Source organism: Ciconia boyciana, chromosome 6 (genome assembly GCF_034638445.1).
Source record: "Ciconia boyciana chromosome 6, ASM3463844v1, whole genome shotgun sequence".
In the NCBI taxonomy this organism is placed as follows: Eukaryota; Metazoa; Chordata; class Aves; order Ciconiiformes; family Ciconiidae; genus Ciconia; species Ciconia boyciana.
The window spans coordinates 2,673,896-2,694,834 of record NC_132939.1 but is presented as its reverse complement, the minus strand read 5'-3'; the positions used below and the strand labels follow the sequence as shown (position 1 = coordinate 2,694,834).

General features: G+C 40.2%; 1 protein-coding gene across 3 annotated transcripts in view; it reads right to left on the bottom strand.

Moving 5' to 3' along the window:
* Window positions 1-20,593, bottom strand: part of ABTB2 (ankyrin repeat and BTB domain containing 2) — a 159,085-nt gene extending 138,492 nt beyond the window's left edge. Inside the window, exons 1-2 of one of the 3 annotated variants that reach the window (XM_072865774.1) lie at window positions 18,457-18,583; window positions 9,972-10,093 (exon numbers count right to left, since the gene is read on the bottom strand). In XM_072865774.1, coding sequence (XP_072721875.1) covers window positions 9,972-10,053 — 82 coding nt within the window. In that variant the 5' untranslated portion in view covers window positions 10,054-10,093; window positions 18,457-18,583. Of the gene's footprint in view, window positions 1-6,215; window positions 6,566-9,971; window positions 10,094-18,456; window positions 18,584-20,536 lie in introns of those variants that run through there. The other 2 variants (XM_072865776.1, XM_072865775.1) reach the window with 2 other exon arrangements.
* Window positions 20,594-20,939: the final 346 nt, after the last annotated feature.

Here is a 20,939-nt window from a genome sequence, read left to right as displayed (position 1 = left end):
TGCCACCGGCCCCGCTCGCCCAGAGCGCCTGCCCAGCTCTCGGGAGCGGCGCACAACCGGGCCGGGCGGTGTTGGCGGCTCCCCGGGGCGAGGGTCGCGCACGCCTGGCCCCGCGGGGGTCACCGCCTGAATGGAGGATTGTGCGGGCGGCCGCGAAGCCGGCGTGCCGGCTGCTGAAAGGAGTCTTTGTGCGGCAGTTTACACAGCCCTGACCTTGAACCGTGAGCTGGGTATGAAACGGAGGTGTCTGGTTTGTTTCTCCGCTCCCTCCCTCCCTCCGCCCAAGCCATGGTCCTGCCCGGACCGGCGGCGGGGGGTGCGCGGGCCGAGGGCGCCCCCCTGCGGCTGCACCGCGCCGGCAGCAGCGGGCAGCCCCGGCGGGGGGCGGGGGTGAGGGGGTGGTGCAAGAGAAACCCTACTCCCCGCTTCTGTCATCAGGTTCTCAAGTTCTTGCAATTCAACTTTTAAATGCGGTTTTCACATCTTTCTACAAGAAGTAAAACCCCTCAAAGATCACCATTCCGCTACTGTTTACAGCCACCCCACCAAAGCGCCCAGGCGGACATGTTATCTCTTTGCAGGCCGTGGAGCCCTAAAAATTACATGGAACCCTAAATTACATTAGCCATAGGTGACAAGGATCCGACATGGAGAGTGAAGGTAGCCAAGAGTCCATTTTGTTAATGCTCAGCCTCATTTCACTTCTCCATACAGGAAACTGCAGTGACTGCAAATACCCGTAATTTAGCATATTTCAAGCACTGATTTTTCAACAACTTTCTTATTTACAAACACTGTGTTTTGCTTCTGCTCTATAAGATACATAGAAGCTCTGTGCTCGTTTTCTCTCTAAAATTATGTTTGATATTTAAAACCTGTGGAAGGAAACCTCAGTCACTAATTTCGGCCCTCACTAACCTAAACCACTATGTGATGACTCGCACAAAGCAGTGGTTCTCTCCGCCTTCCGTAGATGGCATCCTTCGCTTAGGACAGCCTGGTTGGTATTTCTTGTGCTCTTGCAGAGTATATGTATTTTTCTTCATCCTTCAACTAAACAGATTCCAATCAAAAATATCAAGTGTCACGTCCTGTTGTCTTTTGGTTGTAGAAGGCCAAAAGGTTTCATGTGAAGTTGTCTACATTTGTAACAGTGGGCTGACCGTGATGACACCCACTTCACAAGGCAACAATGAATATGCCAAATGCTTTGACTTGTTGTTGTTGTTAAAAAAGTGCCTAGAAAGGTGCATTTAAAACTCTAAAGATAAATATTTTACAGTCACACTTGTGGAGCAGCAATCTATTCTCAACCTGTGACACTTTCCCTTAATGACTACTTGCAATAGAGGAAGCAGAAGGGTTGTATTTGCACACACTTTAGTAACGCAATCTGACCTAGAGCACAGTGCTTTCCTACAAAGTCTGGAGCTAACGAATACGTTGAGCAGACGTGGCGATTGACCACCTATCTGCACGCCTAGCAATTCACTGTTCCACAGATTTTTCTCCTCTCTGGGATACAAGAGATTTCCTACCCCAAAAGCATAATGCCTTCTGGGAGCTCATTTTGCATTTGTGTACCGCAGTATACACATTGCTTAGTGTCAATGAAAAATATCTCAGAACGACTATTAGATTTGAATGAAAAACTTGAAAAATTGTATCTTTTACTTATGCACTTCTGCTCATAGGAGCAAGCAGCTTCCATTTATACTAAAAGAAAGAGTACTTAACAGGGAGTACTAACTTCCTACTAGTTGACCCTTCAAAACTGCTTTTTTTAAACACTACATCTTCTTTTCTCTTTCTTAGATCTAAGCCCAGCTATAATTCAGCTCTCCGCTTTTTCATAGCTTCTCCCCATGAAAGCATGGATACAAAGCATAAGTTGTCTAATAAAACCAGACATAATTCTCTCAGTCATTCCAAATTATTTGAAAAATCATAACACTTTCCACTTTGTGCTCCACTGTCAGTTCAGAAATAGGTATTTTTACTACATGATTCTAATACCTCAGTTGTTATTTTACAGATCAAAGCTAGGCTTTGAGCATAGGCTTGAGCGCTATTTTTAAGTTTTTCAAGCCCAGCAAAGACAACACAGCGGACAGTGTACATGGTAAATAGGTACCTGAATGCAAGACAAGGCATTACTGATTCAAAGTACACAGTTTTAAGGCTCATGCATTCAATCAATACACTTCTTTTTAAAAAATATTCTCTTTCCACATTTTCATTTGTATTTAACCCTATATATTAGGTACTGTGGACTACCATAGACTTCTTAACTATGGCTTTTGGTAGGTTACCACGTGGTGTCCGTCCCTCCTGTCCCTACATCTCTCCACTGCCTCCTCAAAACAAGGGTACTACATGTTAGTTCCTTATCCATATCTTTAAGATCATACACAGAAACATCTTCTCCCCCCCCTCCTGTCTTCACGCTGAACTCTATACAAATGGGAAGAGCAGGCAATAAGACCAATCTCTATCACCTCTTTCTCACTAAAAAGCCTTTGTGCTTTATTTTGCAATGCCCCTTTGCAAAAGCCTTCTCTAAAATTCATCCTATTCTGTCTACCTCTTAGGATTCATTTCAATCATAAAAGCAAGCATAAATTGCCACTGAGAATCACTACATAGCTGGCCAATGGGAACTTGACATTATTTGGGAAAAAATGCAGCTGTGCAAGCACTTGACGTATTTCTACAAACCATTTCTATTCCTTCCCTTTATCACACTTCTCCAATACTCCCACACAGTTTGTTATTCCTACCATTCCAAGTAATTTAACAACACAAAACTGATCCAGCTTAACAGCAGCGTCTGCCTTCTTATTTCCCTCATGCAGTGTTTTCTCCTTGTAGGAGTTGCACTACTTTCCATTTTTAGAATTTCACACGTTGTATTTCCTTATACGATAACGCTTTGCCTGATAAATCCTTCTCTCTCTCCGCTGCAAAGGTACCACCACCCTTTCCCAAAGGCAAACCAACCATGGAACAAAAGCCCCCAAGTATGGAAAGGATATTCCTTACTGAAGATTTAAACCTCAAGCTCCAAGGTATCCAACACAATAAAAACAAAACTGGGGTGGGAGGGAGAGGACCAGACAAATAAGGGTTCTCTACTAGCTCTTCTCAATTTCATGTGCACTACTTACCCCGTGACAGAATCAGTTCATTACATGCGCTATGCTCTTCAATGTTAATTCACTATCTGTATCAGATGACTAGAAATAGCCAAATTTGTAACAGATTTCCAAGAACAGCTAAAAGAAGCATGAAGAGTGGAAGGAAATGATCAAATCCTTTTCTTTCTTTGAAAAAGAAGAAAATAGTTCACTTTCAGACCAGGCGCATATATTTGTAATAAAACTATAGACTATGTTATGAAAACTAAGGTGTATTTCCAGAAAGCAATTACTATACTGGGCTAAAACAAAATTGCCAACCCAAACAATCAAGGTTACAAGTCATACATCAAAACGCTGATAAGAACAACTTAACATTCCTTGATTTATGAGGCACGATAAGTATTGGGCTCTTTTTGTGTATCAACTGGAGCCATTAGGGATCACAAGTTATTTTCATACAATAGAAGTCAACCTTCTATAGACAGATTTTCTCATAATCATTTCTCTCTAAAATTAAAGTGCTAAGAAAGTAGAAGGTATCAGAAGACTTTCAGGAACATAACCAAAACAGATAAAGGAAGTCCCATAATAAACAAAAATATGGCACTCTAGAACCACCGTCTTTCTTCACATAAAAAGCTCAGATACAAGTGTTATTCTACATCTGATACACTACAGACCTTGACAGAGTTTTAAAACTCTAATTTTAAAGTACATCAGAATTAATTAGAATTAAAAAGCATCAACATTCTCCGATACACAAATAGCAACTAGGCAAATAGCATCAAAACCCATTTAAAAAATAATCAGTTGCTTGTTTTATTTTTTCAAGGAAACATAACAAAGCAAATGTAAAGCCCCCATAAACTTAATCTGTACCAAAGACTCCAGATCAATACTTTTTAAAGTAACAAATAGCTAGATTAATCTGTTACTTGTTCAAACCACAAAGTTCAGTGTATTCCTAGAAAATAACATTCACATATACACTACCAAGCAGTATAAATATCCCCTACCACTAGGTCCCATATGAGCTTATTTTACTCACTTGAAGTAAAGAAGACTCAAGCTTTTCCATCAGGAAAAAGAAAGGGGATTTAGGAAAGAAAAGAAAAAGAAAACAAAAGAAAAAAAAAAAAGAAAACAAAAAACCACAACTATCCTCAGCAGAGCACTCCAAAAAGCTGCTTGAATGGTGCAACCAAACCCCTGAAGTAGAACCTGCAGAGGAGCCTTCTCCAAGCCCTATTTACTGCAGCTGGGGGGTGTTAGTCAGCCCAAAGGCTCAACAGCTGGCAGAGCTCCTCCATGGGACACAAACTGCTTCCATGCTTGCTGCTAGAAATTTCCTTCTCAAGCTGCCATCTCTATTTTGAGCAAGTGCTAATTCGGTTTGCCCACTGTAAAAAGATGGCATTTTCCTTATATAGCTAATTAATTTAACTGCATTTTATCTGCAGCATTCAGAACTATCTTTTTTAATAAACTGTAGCTCTGTTAACAGTTGGTGCCCAATACCTGAAAATCAGTTGGAGCCCATAAACCAGAAGATGGGGGTGGGGGGGGAAGCAGAGATGAAGCATGACTAGAGCAGGTGAATCACATATCAGGTCTAAATCAAACGCCAAAAAAAAAATGTTTACTGCAGTTAAGAGAATACATTTTGCATATGTTCAAAGCAAGACTGATGAAGAGATAATGTGCATCTGGTGTGTTTTCTACAGTACAGCAAAAACCCCATCCAGCAAAGGCCCTCAACTGATTCTCTAACTGGAGCTGAAGGTCCAGTTCAGCAAGTTCCCAAATACTCATTGCTGACCTCACCAACTACCAAGTAATCATGGAGGTACCAGCTGTTGTATTCCCAGCTGGAGAGAGACTTTTTCCCCAGTACGTAATAAGTCAGCTTCTTCTCCCATTCATTTTGTGCAGAATGACCTTTTCAAAGGTTACAACACTTACATTTCAGAATGTGTTAATTGGTAATTCAGAGGTAAATTTACTTGATAGCACTAATTAAAATGTAAAAAGATAACACAGAATCCCATGAATGTAGAATTTCAGGCCAAGCCTTTGTTCTTCAAAATCCTCAGAAATAATACTATCCCTTGTGTAAACTTTTCAGGTAGTTAGAACTCAGTGAAACCTTCTACAGAGAGTAAACTGAAGAAATCTTCAGGCTTTTGGTAATAAATGGTGATCTTACCTTCTCCCTGTCTCGGTTTTATCTGTGATTTAGCATAGACTAAAACTATGCTATTTTTGCTATTATGCTATGCTAAATAGTTTTGCTATTAACAATTCCACAAAAATGCTCCTGCCTAACAAATCCTGCCTACTTTTCGCTACTCTACTAGTTAGTCTAATAAATGGCATTACCTGTCCTTACAGAACTTGCCTCACTGATATCCTTGGACTGTCAGTTAAAACAGAATTTCTATTTAAAAAAGATCACTCTTCATTTTTTTCAGTAAGGTAAGTTTGCTTAGCATAGGAAATCAGCACAGATTAGCTTTGCTATTATTTGTAATGACAGATAAGGTACTACTTCTCAAAATTATTACTAGCTGAGGAGAAACAAGGAGTCATGTCTATTATGACTAATAGTGACTGTTAAGCAAGACCATTTAAAAAACTTTAATTGCTGAAGATTTTATACAACAGTCTGCTTCTGACACACATTTTCACATATGAAAAGCATAAGAAACATTTAGAATCCATTCAAAAAATATCCTTTCTAGTTTCAAAAGCTGCCTTTTGTGGTAGATATAATTAGAGACATAAGGAACTTGGAGTGAAATCTCTGTGCACATGTACATCAGATTCCTGAGATGAACAAAAAAAGTGATTTTTGCTGCTGCTGTATAGACAGCTTAACTGGTCATCTTTGGCCGTACTGTGCTCCTCCAGAAGTCATTCAAAGCAACTAGCTATAACCTGGTCAGCCTCACCTTTATCCTTGGGAAAGGGATGGAACACATAATCCTGGAAACCATTTGCAAACACATTCAGGACAAAAAAGTGATTTAGAGTAGTCAGCATTGATTTATGAAAAGGAAATGATGCCTGACTAACCTGACAGCCTTCTGTGATGAAATCACCGGCATGATGGATGAGGGAAGAGCAGTTGATACTGTTTATCTTCACTTCAGCAAGGCTTTCGATGCTTGCTCCCATAACATCCTCATTGGCAAACAGATGAATTATGGCCTAGATAAGCGGTCAGGGAGGTAGACTGAAAGCTGGCTGAGCTGCTGGGCTTAAAGGGTTGTGATCAGCATCACACAGTTGAGCTGGAGGCCAGTCGGCAAGTTTGCAGGTGACAAAACAAAACAGGAGGAGTGATTGATAGAGTAGGTGCTGCCATTCAGAGGGTCCTCAACAGGCTGAAGAAGCGGTCAAACAGGAATCTCGTGAAGTTCAACAAAGGTAAGCACCAAGTCCTGTATCTAGGGAGGAATAATTCCATGCATCACTACATGCTGGGGGCTGACTAGCTGAAAAACAACTTTTCATAAAAAGACCTGGGGGTCCTGGTGGACAAGAAGTTGAACGTGAGCTAGCAGTACATCCTTGTGGCAAAGAAGGCCAACAGCATCCTGGACTGCATTAGGAAAAGCATTGCCAGCAAGCAGAGGGAGTTGATCCTTCCCTCTACTCAGCACTGATGAGACAGACACATTGGGAGTGCTGAGTCCATTTCTGGGCTCTCCAGTACAAGAGAGACATGGACATACTGGAGCTAGTCCATCAAAGGGACACAAAGATGACTAAGGAACTGGAGTTTCTGTCATTTAATGAGAGGCTGAGAGTCCTGGGACTGTTCAGTCTGGAGCAGGTGAAAGAGTATCTTTGTGTATAATGGGGGTAATGTGTATAACCTGATGGGGGCAGAGTAAAGGAGACAGCTAGGCTCTTCTCAGTGGTGCCCGGTGAAAGAACAGTAAGTAATAGGCCCAAACTGAAATACAAAAAACTCCATTTAAACAGGAAAAAAACCCCTTTTTACTGTGAGGGTGGTAAAACACTGGAATAGGTTGCCCCAGGAGGTTGTGGAGTCTCCATCCCTGGAGATATTCAAAACCTGACTGGACATAGTCCTGGACGACCTGCTTTAGCTGACCCTGCTTTGAGGGTTGGACTAGATGATCTCCAGGGATGCCTTCCAACCTCAACAATTCTGTGATTCTGTGAATCCTGCTCTTCGTGCTGTGAAGGACACCTAGATGAACCCTTCTCGGCACAACTTACCCTTTCCAAAGTCAGGTCCTCTGCCTACATTTGGAATCCCTCTCCTCACTAGGATTTCTAACAGTGTTGCTGAATCCTCTCATCTTTAAACATTTCCGGTTAACTTACTTTTCAATCTCTCTTACTTCAGCACACATTTTATAGGTGAAGACATCTTTAAATCAAACACTTTCTAAGAATGAAAGTAGTAGTGAAGATGCTTCCTACACTTGTTAGATGTAGGAAATAGCCTCCTTCCTCAGTAGCTGTTTCATGTATAATGCATTTATCCCAGGTTTGTTTTGAAAACATTTCTGAAGTAGGAAAAGCAAACTAATCTTGTAAATAATCAATGAGATTTCACCTAGTTTAAAATGTAATCCTCAAAAAACGTTGAAAATTTCTGTCCAGAAATTTGGAGTGTATGAAGACAAGAAGTGATATAAAAATACTTTTTACTTTTAAATGTATCAGACGACTGAATAAGTGTTATAGTAGGCCTTATTTGGGAAGATTATGGAACTACAAAAATTATGGATCTACGTTTGATCCTTTTGTCCTATGAATAACACAATAAAATTATTGTGATGGCAAAGGGTGGAAAAAACTGTCAGAATAAGAAAGACTAGCATCTGAAAAATTAAATTCCTGGATGATAACTTGGTACAACATCAGACTTTCTCAATCACTAGCAGCAAGGTCTTACAGGGAGGGTTGGTGGGAGGAGTCATATTATACCATCTCAAATCAGATCAAATGAAGAGGATAGAAGAGTATTTGCTTCATCACATGACATTATCCAAGGCAAGTGGTGTACTGAAACTTACTGAGGCCTACTTTCCCACCACTCTTCTTCTCATTTCAGCTCGTACTGTTAATTAAAATTTTACAGTACATGCATTTTCTTTCTTAGGCAGGGATGAAACAACTAGAATATTCCTAGAGTCATTAGGCATTACCAAAATAGCTGCAAATAATAATGTTGTTTTTCAGCATTTAACAGCTATTAATTTATAACATCCAGCTATAAAGTTACAGCAGAATAAACTTCCCTGGTCATCTAGATATCTAGCTCTGCTATAACACTAGGTCTGACAAGTCTATATATGATTAGCTACCAGTGTAAAATAATTCTTTGGAGGCACTTGCAATAATCTCAGTTATCTGGTCATAGGGTCACACATCATGTTTTCACTTCTATATCATGTATGTGTGGAAACCTGCTACAGTCCCATGTGCCAGAGTACTCACATATTTGGATGAACTTCATGGCAAAATTACACTTATTACTATAGCCATTCAGTGGCTGTTATATTAATCTGTCTCATGAGGCACTTGATAGAGCAAATTATATATATAGACTGCAACGGATGTGTGTCATGCTTCCTGGCACGTGTGTACTGAAGTAATGTTGATGTCCTGAACTGTTTCTTATTAGCCAGTAACACAGTATTGACAATAACATTATCAAGAGTCAATCACTATGATCACAGAGTCAGTGGAAAGAATAGCTATACAGACAGACATTTATAGTTAAATATTGTATTTTTCATAATCCTTAACAGTCAGGAAACTGTTAGGAAACCAAATAAAGTATTATCCTCTAACACTGCTATAAAGTGGATGCCCCAGACTGTATCAGTCCATGCTGAGAATAGTGTTTACATACAATGGCAAACAATGCTCAAAAGAATTAAAGACAAATGATAGGGGAAATGCAAGGGCAAAACCCAAAGTCTTAAAAATGTCGTCTAGCTTGTCTGGAATCATTCAGAACCTTAGGACAACAGCTGCAGTATTTATTGCGGTACTGACATACACCAGCCTAGCAACAGCTTCCTAGCCAATGCAGGATCTCATTCCACAAGGTTCTTACCAGCCCTCACAAGGGCTACTACTGCATCACTGTCTATACAGGCTTTTCTGCTTCCCCCTGGTTGTGCTTAGTCAGAGCTTTACTTTCCCAAGGAATACCAAACTTTGTAGGATTGGGTGACTTTGCTGCATCACAGTAACCCACTGACTCCCTCTTGAGGCTGGCTGTATGGAAATACCGCAACAACACTCTACATAAACTGCTCCAGGACGTCTATCAAATGTGTAGCAAGGCAATTCACTGCAAAATGAAGAATGCTCAGGGGAAAGATGAATACCGGCTCTCCCATTGCTGTGTGAACAACTGCTGTTTGACACACCTGATGTAATGGGGGTGCATGTGAACACTTATGAGGCACTGCCTATGTGGCACAAACAGATCACATCCTACGATATGGCACTATCAGCACAAGGTGTCTTGCCTCACAGGGTGATCAACAAGTGCACAATGCCTTCCATACATAACTGCTTAGAATAGTTGCAGGATTGCCCAGCATAACATCTGAACTACATGGTAGTGAAGCCAATGACTTTCTATTTATAAAACTAGAAATAGAGATCTGCTTTCTTTCCTTATCCCTAGCATAAAGCCTCTGGAATAGGGAGTCCCCCTTTCTGTTCACAATATATTGGCAAGACAGACACAGCATAGTGCATTGTTGCAGACACCTGCTTCACAAAGACAAAACCTGCAGTTTTTTGCATGAGGAGGAGGTTTAAACTTACTCATTTGCAGATCATGTTCCCAGAGCAGCACCTGACGAGGTGGCCCATCATGACAAGGTGTCTTGCCTACCGACCTAGGCATCTCTCTGTGCAGTAACACGTTCCTGAGCAAGGAGATGCAACTGCAAAAAGAAGGAAGGAAAAAGCAAGTGAGACAGGGAAAAGAAAACAGATTGAGGATAAGAATCAAGCTGACACATTATGAGAAGTGCAGTGTCATAGTGGAACTTCACTGCTGTATTTTTCTAACCTGCCCTCAGTGAAGAGTGAGTTAAAGATTTGTGACGCTTCAGGTGCCTCACTTTGAATTGGAATACGCCTTTGAGATGATTAGCAGAGTATGTTCCTGTCTGCTGTGGAGCTGGTACACACTACGCCGTCCACTCTCAATGATGTGTTTCTACCACAGTGTCCTACCAGGCCTCCTGTGCTCACTGTTGGCTAACTCTTGGGTGTGCAGCTACCTTGGATGCCTACTGTAAAAGGAGTAAGCCAGCATCCCCTATGCTGTGTGAGCACATCTGTCACCATGTACTACAGTATTCCAGTCAGAAACAGAATTCCTAGGCTGAAGGTTAACGAGAGAAGGCATACTTGTGTTAAGTTGTCCTGTTTCTTGTCCATGTTTTGAGACTGCCCTACACCAAAAGGTCAGTAGTGCCTACCCTATGTAGGCACTACCCTATGTATGTTCTGTAATGCTTGGAGTATTCTCCCTCCCATCCTTGCTAGGGAGCCACTTGTGGCCTAGGGTAACAGGCCCATGGGAAGATGTCTTCTGCAATTAGGAACCTCGAAAAGGAGTTGGCTAGGAAATGCACATGAAAGCATCAATAGGAAAAGACAAGAGGTGTGATGACTATCCTTTCACCAAGATGATGTCACATAATTTATATAAACTGCATTCCAGCATGTTGTTTCCGTAGGAAGTATGCGTGGAATGGGGTTGGTACCCAGGGAGCACTACTTTTTCTCATCTGCACAGAAAAGATTCCAAGAAGGCATATACACGCATGGGAATGTATGGATGCTTGTCAGAGCCATTTCTTGCCAGGAGACACATGCATCCTGCTGTGTTTAATGCAGCCACATGCTCTCCCTCACATAATTCTGCTTTCATTTTCTGAAATTTAAAGTGGCCCTGCTCACCACTATTGACAGAATTCAGGAGTGTTAAGCTGCCCTAAGACCTGCTAGCAGTACTGGTTCTGGAAGTGACACCTCCAGTCTAGGCCATCTTCAGGTATAACAGAGCTATGCCCAAGTCTTCTCATGAACCCAAGCCAAAATGCTATAAACCCTCGATGGTTTCATGTTCAGACTTACTGGCTTGTTTTTCAGGTTATCCTGAGCAGTGAGAAGGTTGCTTGGCAACCCTCCAGAAAGCCCTACTGCTTAGGCTAGGTGTGGTATACTCCAGCATGGAATACGGCAGGGTATGAAGCATACGAGTGTATGATGCCTTCTGGGATGGCACTGGAGGACAGTCAGGCAGAGGTAGCCAGTCTTTGTGCAGTGCCCTCCACGCTGTCGTTATGATTGTCTCTTAACTATTCTTTCAGACGCACCAGGGCTTCATCAGCAAGGGACCTAGTACATTCAATCCAGAGAGACCTCAGGAGTGAACTAAATATACAACTGAGACCATGGAGTCCCAGGCCAAGGAGCAAGAGAGCTATGCAAAGGGACAGTGCAGATGTATCCAGGAAATCCTCAGCACCACAAAGGACCTAACAGCTAGCATAGTCATCTGGAACACATGCCTCAGTTTAAGTCCTGTCTAAATCTAGCATTTGAACTTGATTCTTCCCATATTCCATGAGACTCTCTTAGCCACCAACTATTTGCTGTTCTGCTTTGGTAGTGAATCAGTAATAACATATTGAGCCAGCATAGCAGCAGAGGGCAAGCAAGAGAGACAGACAGACTGCTGCAGTGCTATCACCATAGTAGTCATCTGGAAGGTAGGGGAGAGAAGTTCAAACACATTTGTGGGAAAAACTACAATGAATCAGTACTTCCAGCAACAAAATAATTACTAAAGGAATGCCAAACATCTTAGAATAAGTGGAAAAAAACCACAACAAAACGTCTTCACTTGCAGAATTCTCTCTTCACTAAGAACTTCCTATCTTTTTACTTCATGACCTCTAATTTTCTTTTCTCTGATTTCTCTGATAAACTCAAGAGATTTTAACCATTTCCAGTATACATTAGAAAACCTTGCCTACTTGCACATAAACCTAGAATAGAATCTTATAAATTTTTCAGTTTGAGGTATACTTCATATTGTTTAAATACCTCAGAGCCAATATTACATAATGCTAATCTAGTAAATAAATGAGTGATTGCCCAAAATTAGGCTGAAATTTTAAAAAAACTATATCTAAAATTTATAAGGCATATGTGAAAACTGCTATATAACTCACCTAGCATGACCATTAATATTGGCTTTTTATGAAAAACAAAATGGGAAACAAAGCTTTGTAACACTAGTAGGCCACTGAAACATGAAAGTTTGAGATAAGAGGTGAAATCTTTGTTTCTCTCTCAAAGATTCTGTAATACAGTTTCAAAGGAATCTTTTTACTCTATATAACATCGTAACAGCACAGTAACTAGTATTCTAGCATTCATCACCAAATTATATTGCCCATATTAAAAATTTCAAGAAACCTTCTTCAATGAGAATATTTAATCTCAGTATGTTGGAGCAGGAATTTATGGTTTGACACTTATTGCCCAAGTGAGTGTACTAATTAATGAAAACTTTCTGAGTTTATATGATGGTCAAAAAGTACCTTACATAATGCACTGTTCATACTTTTTCAGTATGCTTGTTCCTAGTTTTTATGTGAATGAACAATATTTTACCATCTCTATTCTTGTGAAGATGCTGAATGTGTATACCACCATGTTTTTGCTACAGCAGAACAGCATGCATACTTCCATCCCAAAAAGTAAAATCATGTGAAAAACAGTAGTGAAGCAATCACATAATAAGGTTCCAAAACTCATTGCCAGTTCAGTACATGCACGTGTAGCTGAGTTGTTAATTAGCACTATTGGCTCAAGAACCACCTAGTCAATGCATAGCCCTAATAAACATAACACTGTCCACCTTTTTATAGACCTAATTCCAGTTATGACACAGGGTTGCTTGTTATCATATAACCCAGGAATATTTTTCCAACAAGGAGACCACTGATACAGGCCAATTTGTTATTGCCACTCAGGATGAAACATATGCTGTAAGCCATGGGTGGATAATTACCAACTCCCTTTTTTTCCACCTACGTCATTGGGAAGGCATACCTGTGACACATCATCTGTAATGGAAGTATCACAGTGCTATATAATGTTCTATGCATAGCACATCTCAGTAACTGGTGCTGAAAAAAATACAAGAATAGTCAGTATGATTCAGTAAAAGAGGGGCTGGTGCCAGGATTATGAAGTATGGGAACCATCAGCGCTCAATAAAATGATGAATCAGAGATGTATCAGAGGTTGAAAAAAGAATTAAATTAAATGAAGAATAGTGGATAGATGTCATAGGATAAGTCATTAGAACTGGATCACAACAAAAACCTCCTCATTCAAATGTATTAAAATACAGGAAGACAGACCAAGGTCTATCTCCAATCCATAGGAAAATACTTGGCAGTTAACTTTCAAGTACAATGGAGCTTTTTGTGAATAGGTTATATTGGTTACAATCCCTATGACAGGTAAAGGAGCAAAATCATCAATATGGAAGAAGATGGTGAAAAGCCTCTGGAATCTGCCATGCAGGCAGAAAATGAAGGTATCTCAACCTTCTGTATCTTGAAAGCTATTTCCAGATTTCAGGAAAATGTACGAATAACAATACCAAACAGAAGAGGTATTAGCACACTGTAAAAACAAATAAAGAAACCCGCTACCATACTAACAACAAAAGAAAAGTAAAAAAATGTTAACCTCCTCAGCCAAATAATATGATAACCAAAGGACTAGTGAAAAATAGCTGTTTTCATTGTTGGTGAATCAAAAGTAGTTGGTGGTCAAAACTTGGCCTGATTTACATGGTTGGTATCACATAGTACCCTTTCTTGTAGCTGTAAATATTTATCAAACATTTTTAGACTAGAAGTAGTGAAAAAAATGAAGGCAGCATATTCAGTGAAAAATGTGTATTCCTCTCAAAATTGTTTAGAAGCCCACATTATAGAATCATCACAGAATCATAGAATCATGGAATCTAAGGTTGGAAAAGACCTCTAGGATCATATAGTCCAACTGTCAACCCAACACCTCCATGCCTACTAAACCATGTCCTGAAGTGCCACATCTACATGTTTTTTTAACTCCTCCAGGGATGGTGACTCCACCACCTCTCTGGGCAGCCTGTTCCAGTGCTTGACAACCCTTTTGGTGAAGAAATTTTTCCTAATATCCAGTCTAAACCTCCCCTGGTGCAACTTGAGGCCATTTCCTCTTGTCCTATCACTTGTTACCTGGGAGAAGAGACCGACCCCCACCTCTCTACAACCTCCTTTCAGGTAGTTGTAGAGAGCAATAAGGTCTCCCCTCAGCCTCCTTTTCTCCAGGCTAAACAACCCCAGTTCCCTCAGCCGCTCCCCATCAGCCTTGTGCTCCAGACCCTTCCCCCAGCTTCGTTGCCCTTCTTTGGACACGCTGCAGCACCTCAATGTCCTTCTTGTAGTGAGGGGCCCAAAACTGAACACAGTATTCGAGGTGCAGCCTCACCAGTGGTGAGTACAGGGGCACAATCACTTCCCTACTCCTGCTGGCCACACTATTCCTGATACAAGCCAGGATGCTATTGGCTTTCTTGGCCACCTGGGCACACTGCTGGCTCACATTCAGCCAGCTGTCAACCAGCACCCCCAGGTCCTTTTCCACCAGGCAGCTTTCCAGCCACTCTTCCCCAAGCCTGTAGCATTGCATGGGGTTGTTGTGACCGAAGTGCAGGACCTGGCACTTGGCCTTGTTGAACCCCATACAACTGGCCCCAGCCCATCGATCCAGCCTGTCCAGATCACTCTGTAGAGCCTTCCTCCACTCAAGCAGATTGACACTCCTGCCCAATTTGGTGTTATCTGCAAACTTACTGAGGGCACACTCAATCCCCTCATCCAGATCATTGATAAAGATATCAAACAAGACTGGCCCCAAAACTGAGCGCTGGGGAACACCACTTGTGACCGGCTGCCAACTGGATTTAACTCCGTTCACAACTCTCCATCCAGACAGTTCTTTACCCAGTGAAGAGTACACCCGCCAAAGCCATGAGTCGCCAGCTTCTCCAGGAGAATGCTGTAGGAGACAGTGTCAAAGGCTTTACTAAAGTCCAGGTGGACAACATCCACAGCCTTTCCCTCATCCACTAGGGGGGTCACCTGGTCATAGAAGGAGATCAGGTTGGTCAAGGAGGACCTGCCTTTCATGAACCCATGCTGGCTGGGCCTGATCCCCTGGTTGGCCTGCACATGCCTGTTGAGCACACTCAAGATGAACCGCACCATAATTTTCTCTGGTACCAAGGTCAGGCTGACAGGCCTGTAGTTCCTCGGATCCTCCTTCCAGCCCTTCTTGTAGATGGGGGTCACATTGGCGAGCCTCCAGTCATCTGGGACCTCCCCTGTTAACCAGGACTGCTGATAAATGATGGAGAGTGGCTTGGCAAGCTCCTCCACCAACTCCCTCCGTACTCTCGGGTGGATCCCATCCAGCCCCATAGACTTGTGAGTGTCCAGGTGGTGTAGCAGGTCGTTAACTGCTTCCTCCTGGATTATGGGGGGTTTATTCTGCTCTCTGACCCTGTCTTCCTGCTCAGGGGGCTGAGTTCCCTGGGGATAACCAGTCTGACTATTAAAGACTGAGGCAAAGAAGACATTAAGTACCTCAGCCTTTTCTTCATCCTTGGTGGCAATGTTCCCTCTCACATCCAATAAAGGAGGGAGATTCTCCTTGGCTCTCTTTTTGTTGTTAATGTATTTGTAAAAACATTTTTTATTATCTCTTACAACAGTGGCCAGCTTGAGTTCTAGCTGGGCTTTTGCCTTTCTTATCTTCTCTCTGCTTGACTTGACAAGATCCCTGTACTTTTCTTGAGTTGCCTGCCCCTTCTTCCAAAAGTGGTAAACTCTCCTTTTTTTCCTGAGTTCCAGCAAAAGCTCCCTGTTCAGCCAGGCCAGTTGTCTTCCCCGCTGGTTCATCTTATGGCATACGGGGACAGCCTGCTCCTGCGCCTTTAAGACTTCTGGACTTTAAGACTTCCTTATAAGACTTTAAGACTTATGGATCAAGACCCAACTGTGCTGTTCAAACACAGAACAAACACTGCTCTAAACCCAACAGAAATAGAAAATGCACATAACCAAAGCTGAATAGGAATGCTGATAGATCACTGTAGAACTTTTTAGAAGGCTTTTGTGTGTTTATAAGTTTGATGGTTTGTAAGTTATGATCTCTATTTCATTGTTATCCCTACATGGTAAGCTTCTTTGCAATCTAAATGGCTTGTAAACCTCTTGCAAATATCTTGTAAATGGCCAGGTAGGGTGCAGGGGACAATTAGTAGCTAGAAAGAAACATATCAATATAATTAACCTGGTAACTTACTAGCAACCTCCAGAATAAAAACCAACAAACTAATAATTTGTTACAGTTTCCAGATAAGTTTCGCCACTTCTTGGTTGTCATGAAACAGCCAAGTTCTGTGCTGCTATGTCAAAATAACTATTATCTCTTCTAGCAACTTTTATAAAGCATGTGCACGTTTTAAAAACATAGGTCTCCATACATGTAAAAAACAGAATTTTTAGGATGTTTAAAACCGATCCCAATGTCTAACTAAACGCTGTAAAGAATATTGTAATTATGGAATTATTTTGCTCTTTTTAGTATATTAGATACTTCCATAATTTCAACTCACCTATTTGAGGCAATGAATTGTCTATGAACAGAAAACCTTGTACAGAAGAGAACTTTGGCTTTAAGAATAGCCATACCTAAACACACAGAAAAAAATCTGCTCTGTTTATTTTCCACGCATCTACCTGTGGTCAAAACAGTCAAGGGCTCATCCAGGCCTTTTATTCTACTTCAGCAGAAATCAGAACTAGCCCCTGGCAATTGTGTAAGTATTAAACAAAATAATGGCCATCTCTGCAACCTATAATGATATATAACTAGTCAGTGTGAAAAATTGCTTTTATCAGAACAACTGGAACAACAACTCAAATGCTGCCATTATGCAAGACAGCTGGGGCAAAGGGCATGAGCAAGCTGCTGGCCATATGGCAGGCACTGTGGTCACCGATTATTCCAGGCTAGAAAAGCTATTTTATATTTATCTAATATGCCAGTAACAGCGCTGTATTTCACTCTGACTGTGCCCCTTGCTTCTTTGAATCTCGTAAGACCCCAGAATTTTTTGTAGTCTTTCTTATTGTCAAAATTAAGATATGTAAGCAGATGGTATACAGACTTTTTGCCAGTATTCCATCCTTAGATGCCTCCTATTATGATGTAAAATATACTGAGAATGAAAAAGTTACTGAGAATGACAGCTACTTAAAGTGAAAAAAAAGGCTAAAATATTCACACAAAAATAAAAACAGATTTTCAAAGGTACTGAGAACCTACAACTCCTATCAATTCAAACAATACTAATTAGTGTGCTAGTACCCTAGGATTAATTATTCCCTTGGTTCTATTTGTGACCATCTCAAGGGACAAACCTCAAGTCTTGTGTCTATTGCTGTTATCCCTCTTAAACAGGGCAACTAAAGAGACAGCCACATTTCTTCTTCTATAATAAAGCAGATTTTTAAAACTGCATTTATTTCACAATTCATTGAAATTATCTTAAAAAATCTGAGTTATGTTCAGCATCTATTAATCAGCTAGTTTAAAGACAATGAAAATGAATCAGTGATGAGCTAGCTTCCATTAAATATTTTAAAGTGTATTTGTATTTTCAGGACAAAAAAAGTGGAACAGAAAACATATTAAACCACAAGTGGATTATAAGCATGTTAAACCTAGAAAATCTTATTATCTTAATGGAATCCTGGCAGGTAATCTCTGCACTGGGAATGTGCAACACTTACCTCCAGGTGATTCCATGGGAAACTGACCCATCAAGTCAGCACACTAGATTATTATATATGTAAAATGGTTACTGATACTCTAGCATACAAATATCACGTGTACCTATTACGATTGTCACATGCATTGTAATAGTCTTTGATGCATCTCTGCTTGCAGAGTGTCACATCTTTCACAACTTAAAAAGATCAATCCAGCCTTTCTTTAGATACCTAAACATTACTTAGATGCCTAACTTAAATCTCTCAGGTTTAACAGTTTTGACTTAGTGACTACATCATGTATGGAGAATTTCTAGCTACTTGCCTATTGGTTTCAAAGATAGTGACATTTACTCTTTTCATACCTTAAAAATGCAACATACCTTCCTCTTTGTCCTTCCTTGTTTCCCAGTGTCCATATTTGCAGTGGTTACAGCAAATCTACCTTGTTTGTTGCCATTCCACTGGCTGGTTTGGTTGGCTTTTGCCCCCATAAGCTTCCTACGATCACATTGTTGTCTCTTCCAGTCATAACCCTGATACTACATTAATAGGAAAATTCAGAAATCACCACTGTAAAGAACAATGTGCGATCAGATGACAAATTTTAACACTGTTTTAGTAACAAAACTACCTGAAAGTTGAGGTAGGAACTATGCCTAAAGTCATCATTACTGGAGTTATTCACCTTGCAACCTAAATGTCAGTCATGCACTCAAAATGCCACTAATTAGGGTTTTTCTTTCAAAATGGAATGCCCAGATGATAAAGCAGTGTTGATATTGTTAGGCATATATGCAATCTCTTTTGTTCACTTCACATTCTGTAGACCTCTAACAAAGCACATATCAGGTACACCTTCCCACTTGCAGCACGGAATTCTACGTTTTAATCTGAAATATTACACTGATATTTTTCAGCGCAGCATCAAACTATTATTTCTTCTGGTTACAGATCATAGAACATATATAATGGGCAAACAAATTCTGTTCATACATCCAAGTAGCAGCTTCCGTTTAGTTCATTTTATTGGCATATTAATGAATTGTATGAATAATCTCTGTATATCAGTCTAGAGCCATACTGACCCAGTTAGCTACAGACATATATCCAAAATTTTCAAAAGCATGCATCTAATTTTTACTGGCAATGAAATAATAGCCTGATTTTCCAGTCCTGCTGGGCAGCCAACATTTTTAATTGCCTTTAAGTTTCTGAAAATGCATTTGGTTTGAAAAACCAGGTCATTTAGGATTCTCTTCTTTCTACAGAATTAGAACATATAAAATGACATCTATTCTGTCAAGGTATCTCTTGGATCAAGCATCTACATTTATACATGCAAACACCCAGCAAGCCAATTAAGCACTTGACTAATTTAAAGCACATGTGACTAAGTCATACTGGATGGTTGACCCATTTAAAAGCTTAAGAGCTTCTGATTCTAACAACAGAAAAAAATATTGCTGTGACTAGCTTTAAATCTTGTCTTATGCAGAATGAAGCATTAATGGGCAAAATGATGTTTCAAAATAGACGCTTTATTAATTGCTATTGCCTAATAGCATTTATGCTATTACCTAAATGCTTCAGACAATGCTGCTAATAACAGAGAACAAATGCAGAAAAACATTCATAAGCTTACCTATTGGTGCTCTGACTTGAAAAAAAATCAAATAAAAGCAAATGCATTAACAAAAGAAAATTGTACTTATATGATGTGAAATAATTTTAATAATGTAGTTTCTAGGAATAAAAATACAAAACTGAGATACCTAGAATGCTAAATAGACGTTAGAATACCTTACCACCTGAAAAGTGCTGCATTTCTTATTCTATTATCGTTCTTCCTTCCATTATCTCAGGAAGTATATTGCAGCTGTCTTTCCAGCACTAAATATGAAACATAACTTCTTGGTGATGATAATCAGGAGTACTGTTTATGAAAATTAATAAATTATTGCAAAACATGAATATAGATGAATGAAATTCTCTTTCTGGTAAAAATACTGCAAAATTTATTTTACTCTAGGACTGGTGTATCCATTGACATTTACTAACAACATACACTATTAAAGTTTGAAGACATGTCTGCTCCACAATCACTGAAGTCTTTATCGTCTATGTAGAATAAAAGAAGCAGAGGAAAAGAAGAACATGTTGTTTGAAACATATAAATTATTATTATTCTAACACACTTTTCTATGTCTGAGGTTAGTCTTTTTCTCTAGTGGTTTAACTTAAGACCTTGCCCTAATAAATACAGCAGAGGATGGTGGAAAATTTCAAACACAAAAAAGAGGTTTCTTATCTGCCTTTTCCTGATTTTCTTCTACATGTGTTTTCTCAGAAGTCCACATTTTCTCTCTCCTATGCATCTCAGTATCTCACTCCGTCAACTGGCAGCCCAATATACATGTGCCATTTCCCACAAAAAGCAGCTTTTACTTCCTGCCTGCTTACCTTTTCCACTAGTAGCATTCTCTCAATCATCCCTTAAAGTCCACCTCTTCTGAAGATGTTATATTTCACAGTGTTTTCAGTGTTTTCCATTAGATCTGAAAATACAAAATTAAAAGTCTACATATAATGCAAGTTATTGAATGATAAACTTATTATCATGACAGCTTAAGCAGTAAAATATTTTCAGACATAACTTGCAGATTTGTGCTGGTTTTGGCTGGGGTAGAGTTAATTTTCTTCACAGTAGCTAGTATGGGGCTATGTTTTGGATTTGAGCTGGAAATAGTGTTGATAATACAGGGATGTTTTAGTGATTGCTGAGCAGTGCTTACACACAGTCAAGGCCTTTTCTGCTCCTCACCCCACCCCACCAGCAAGTAGGCCTGGGGGTACACGAGAAGTT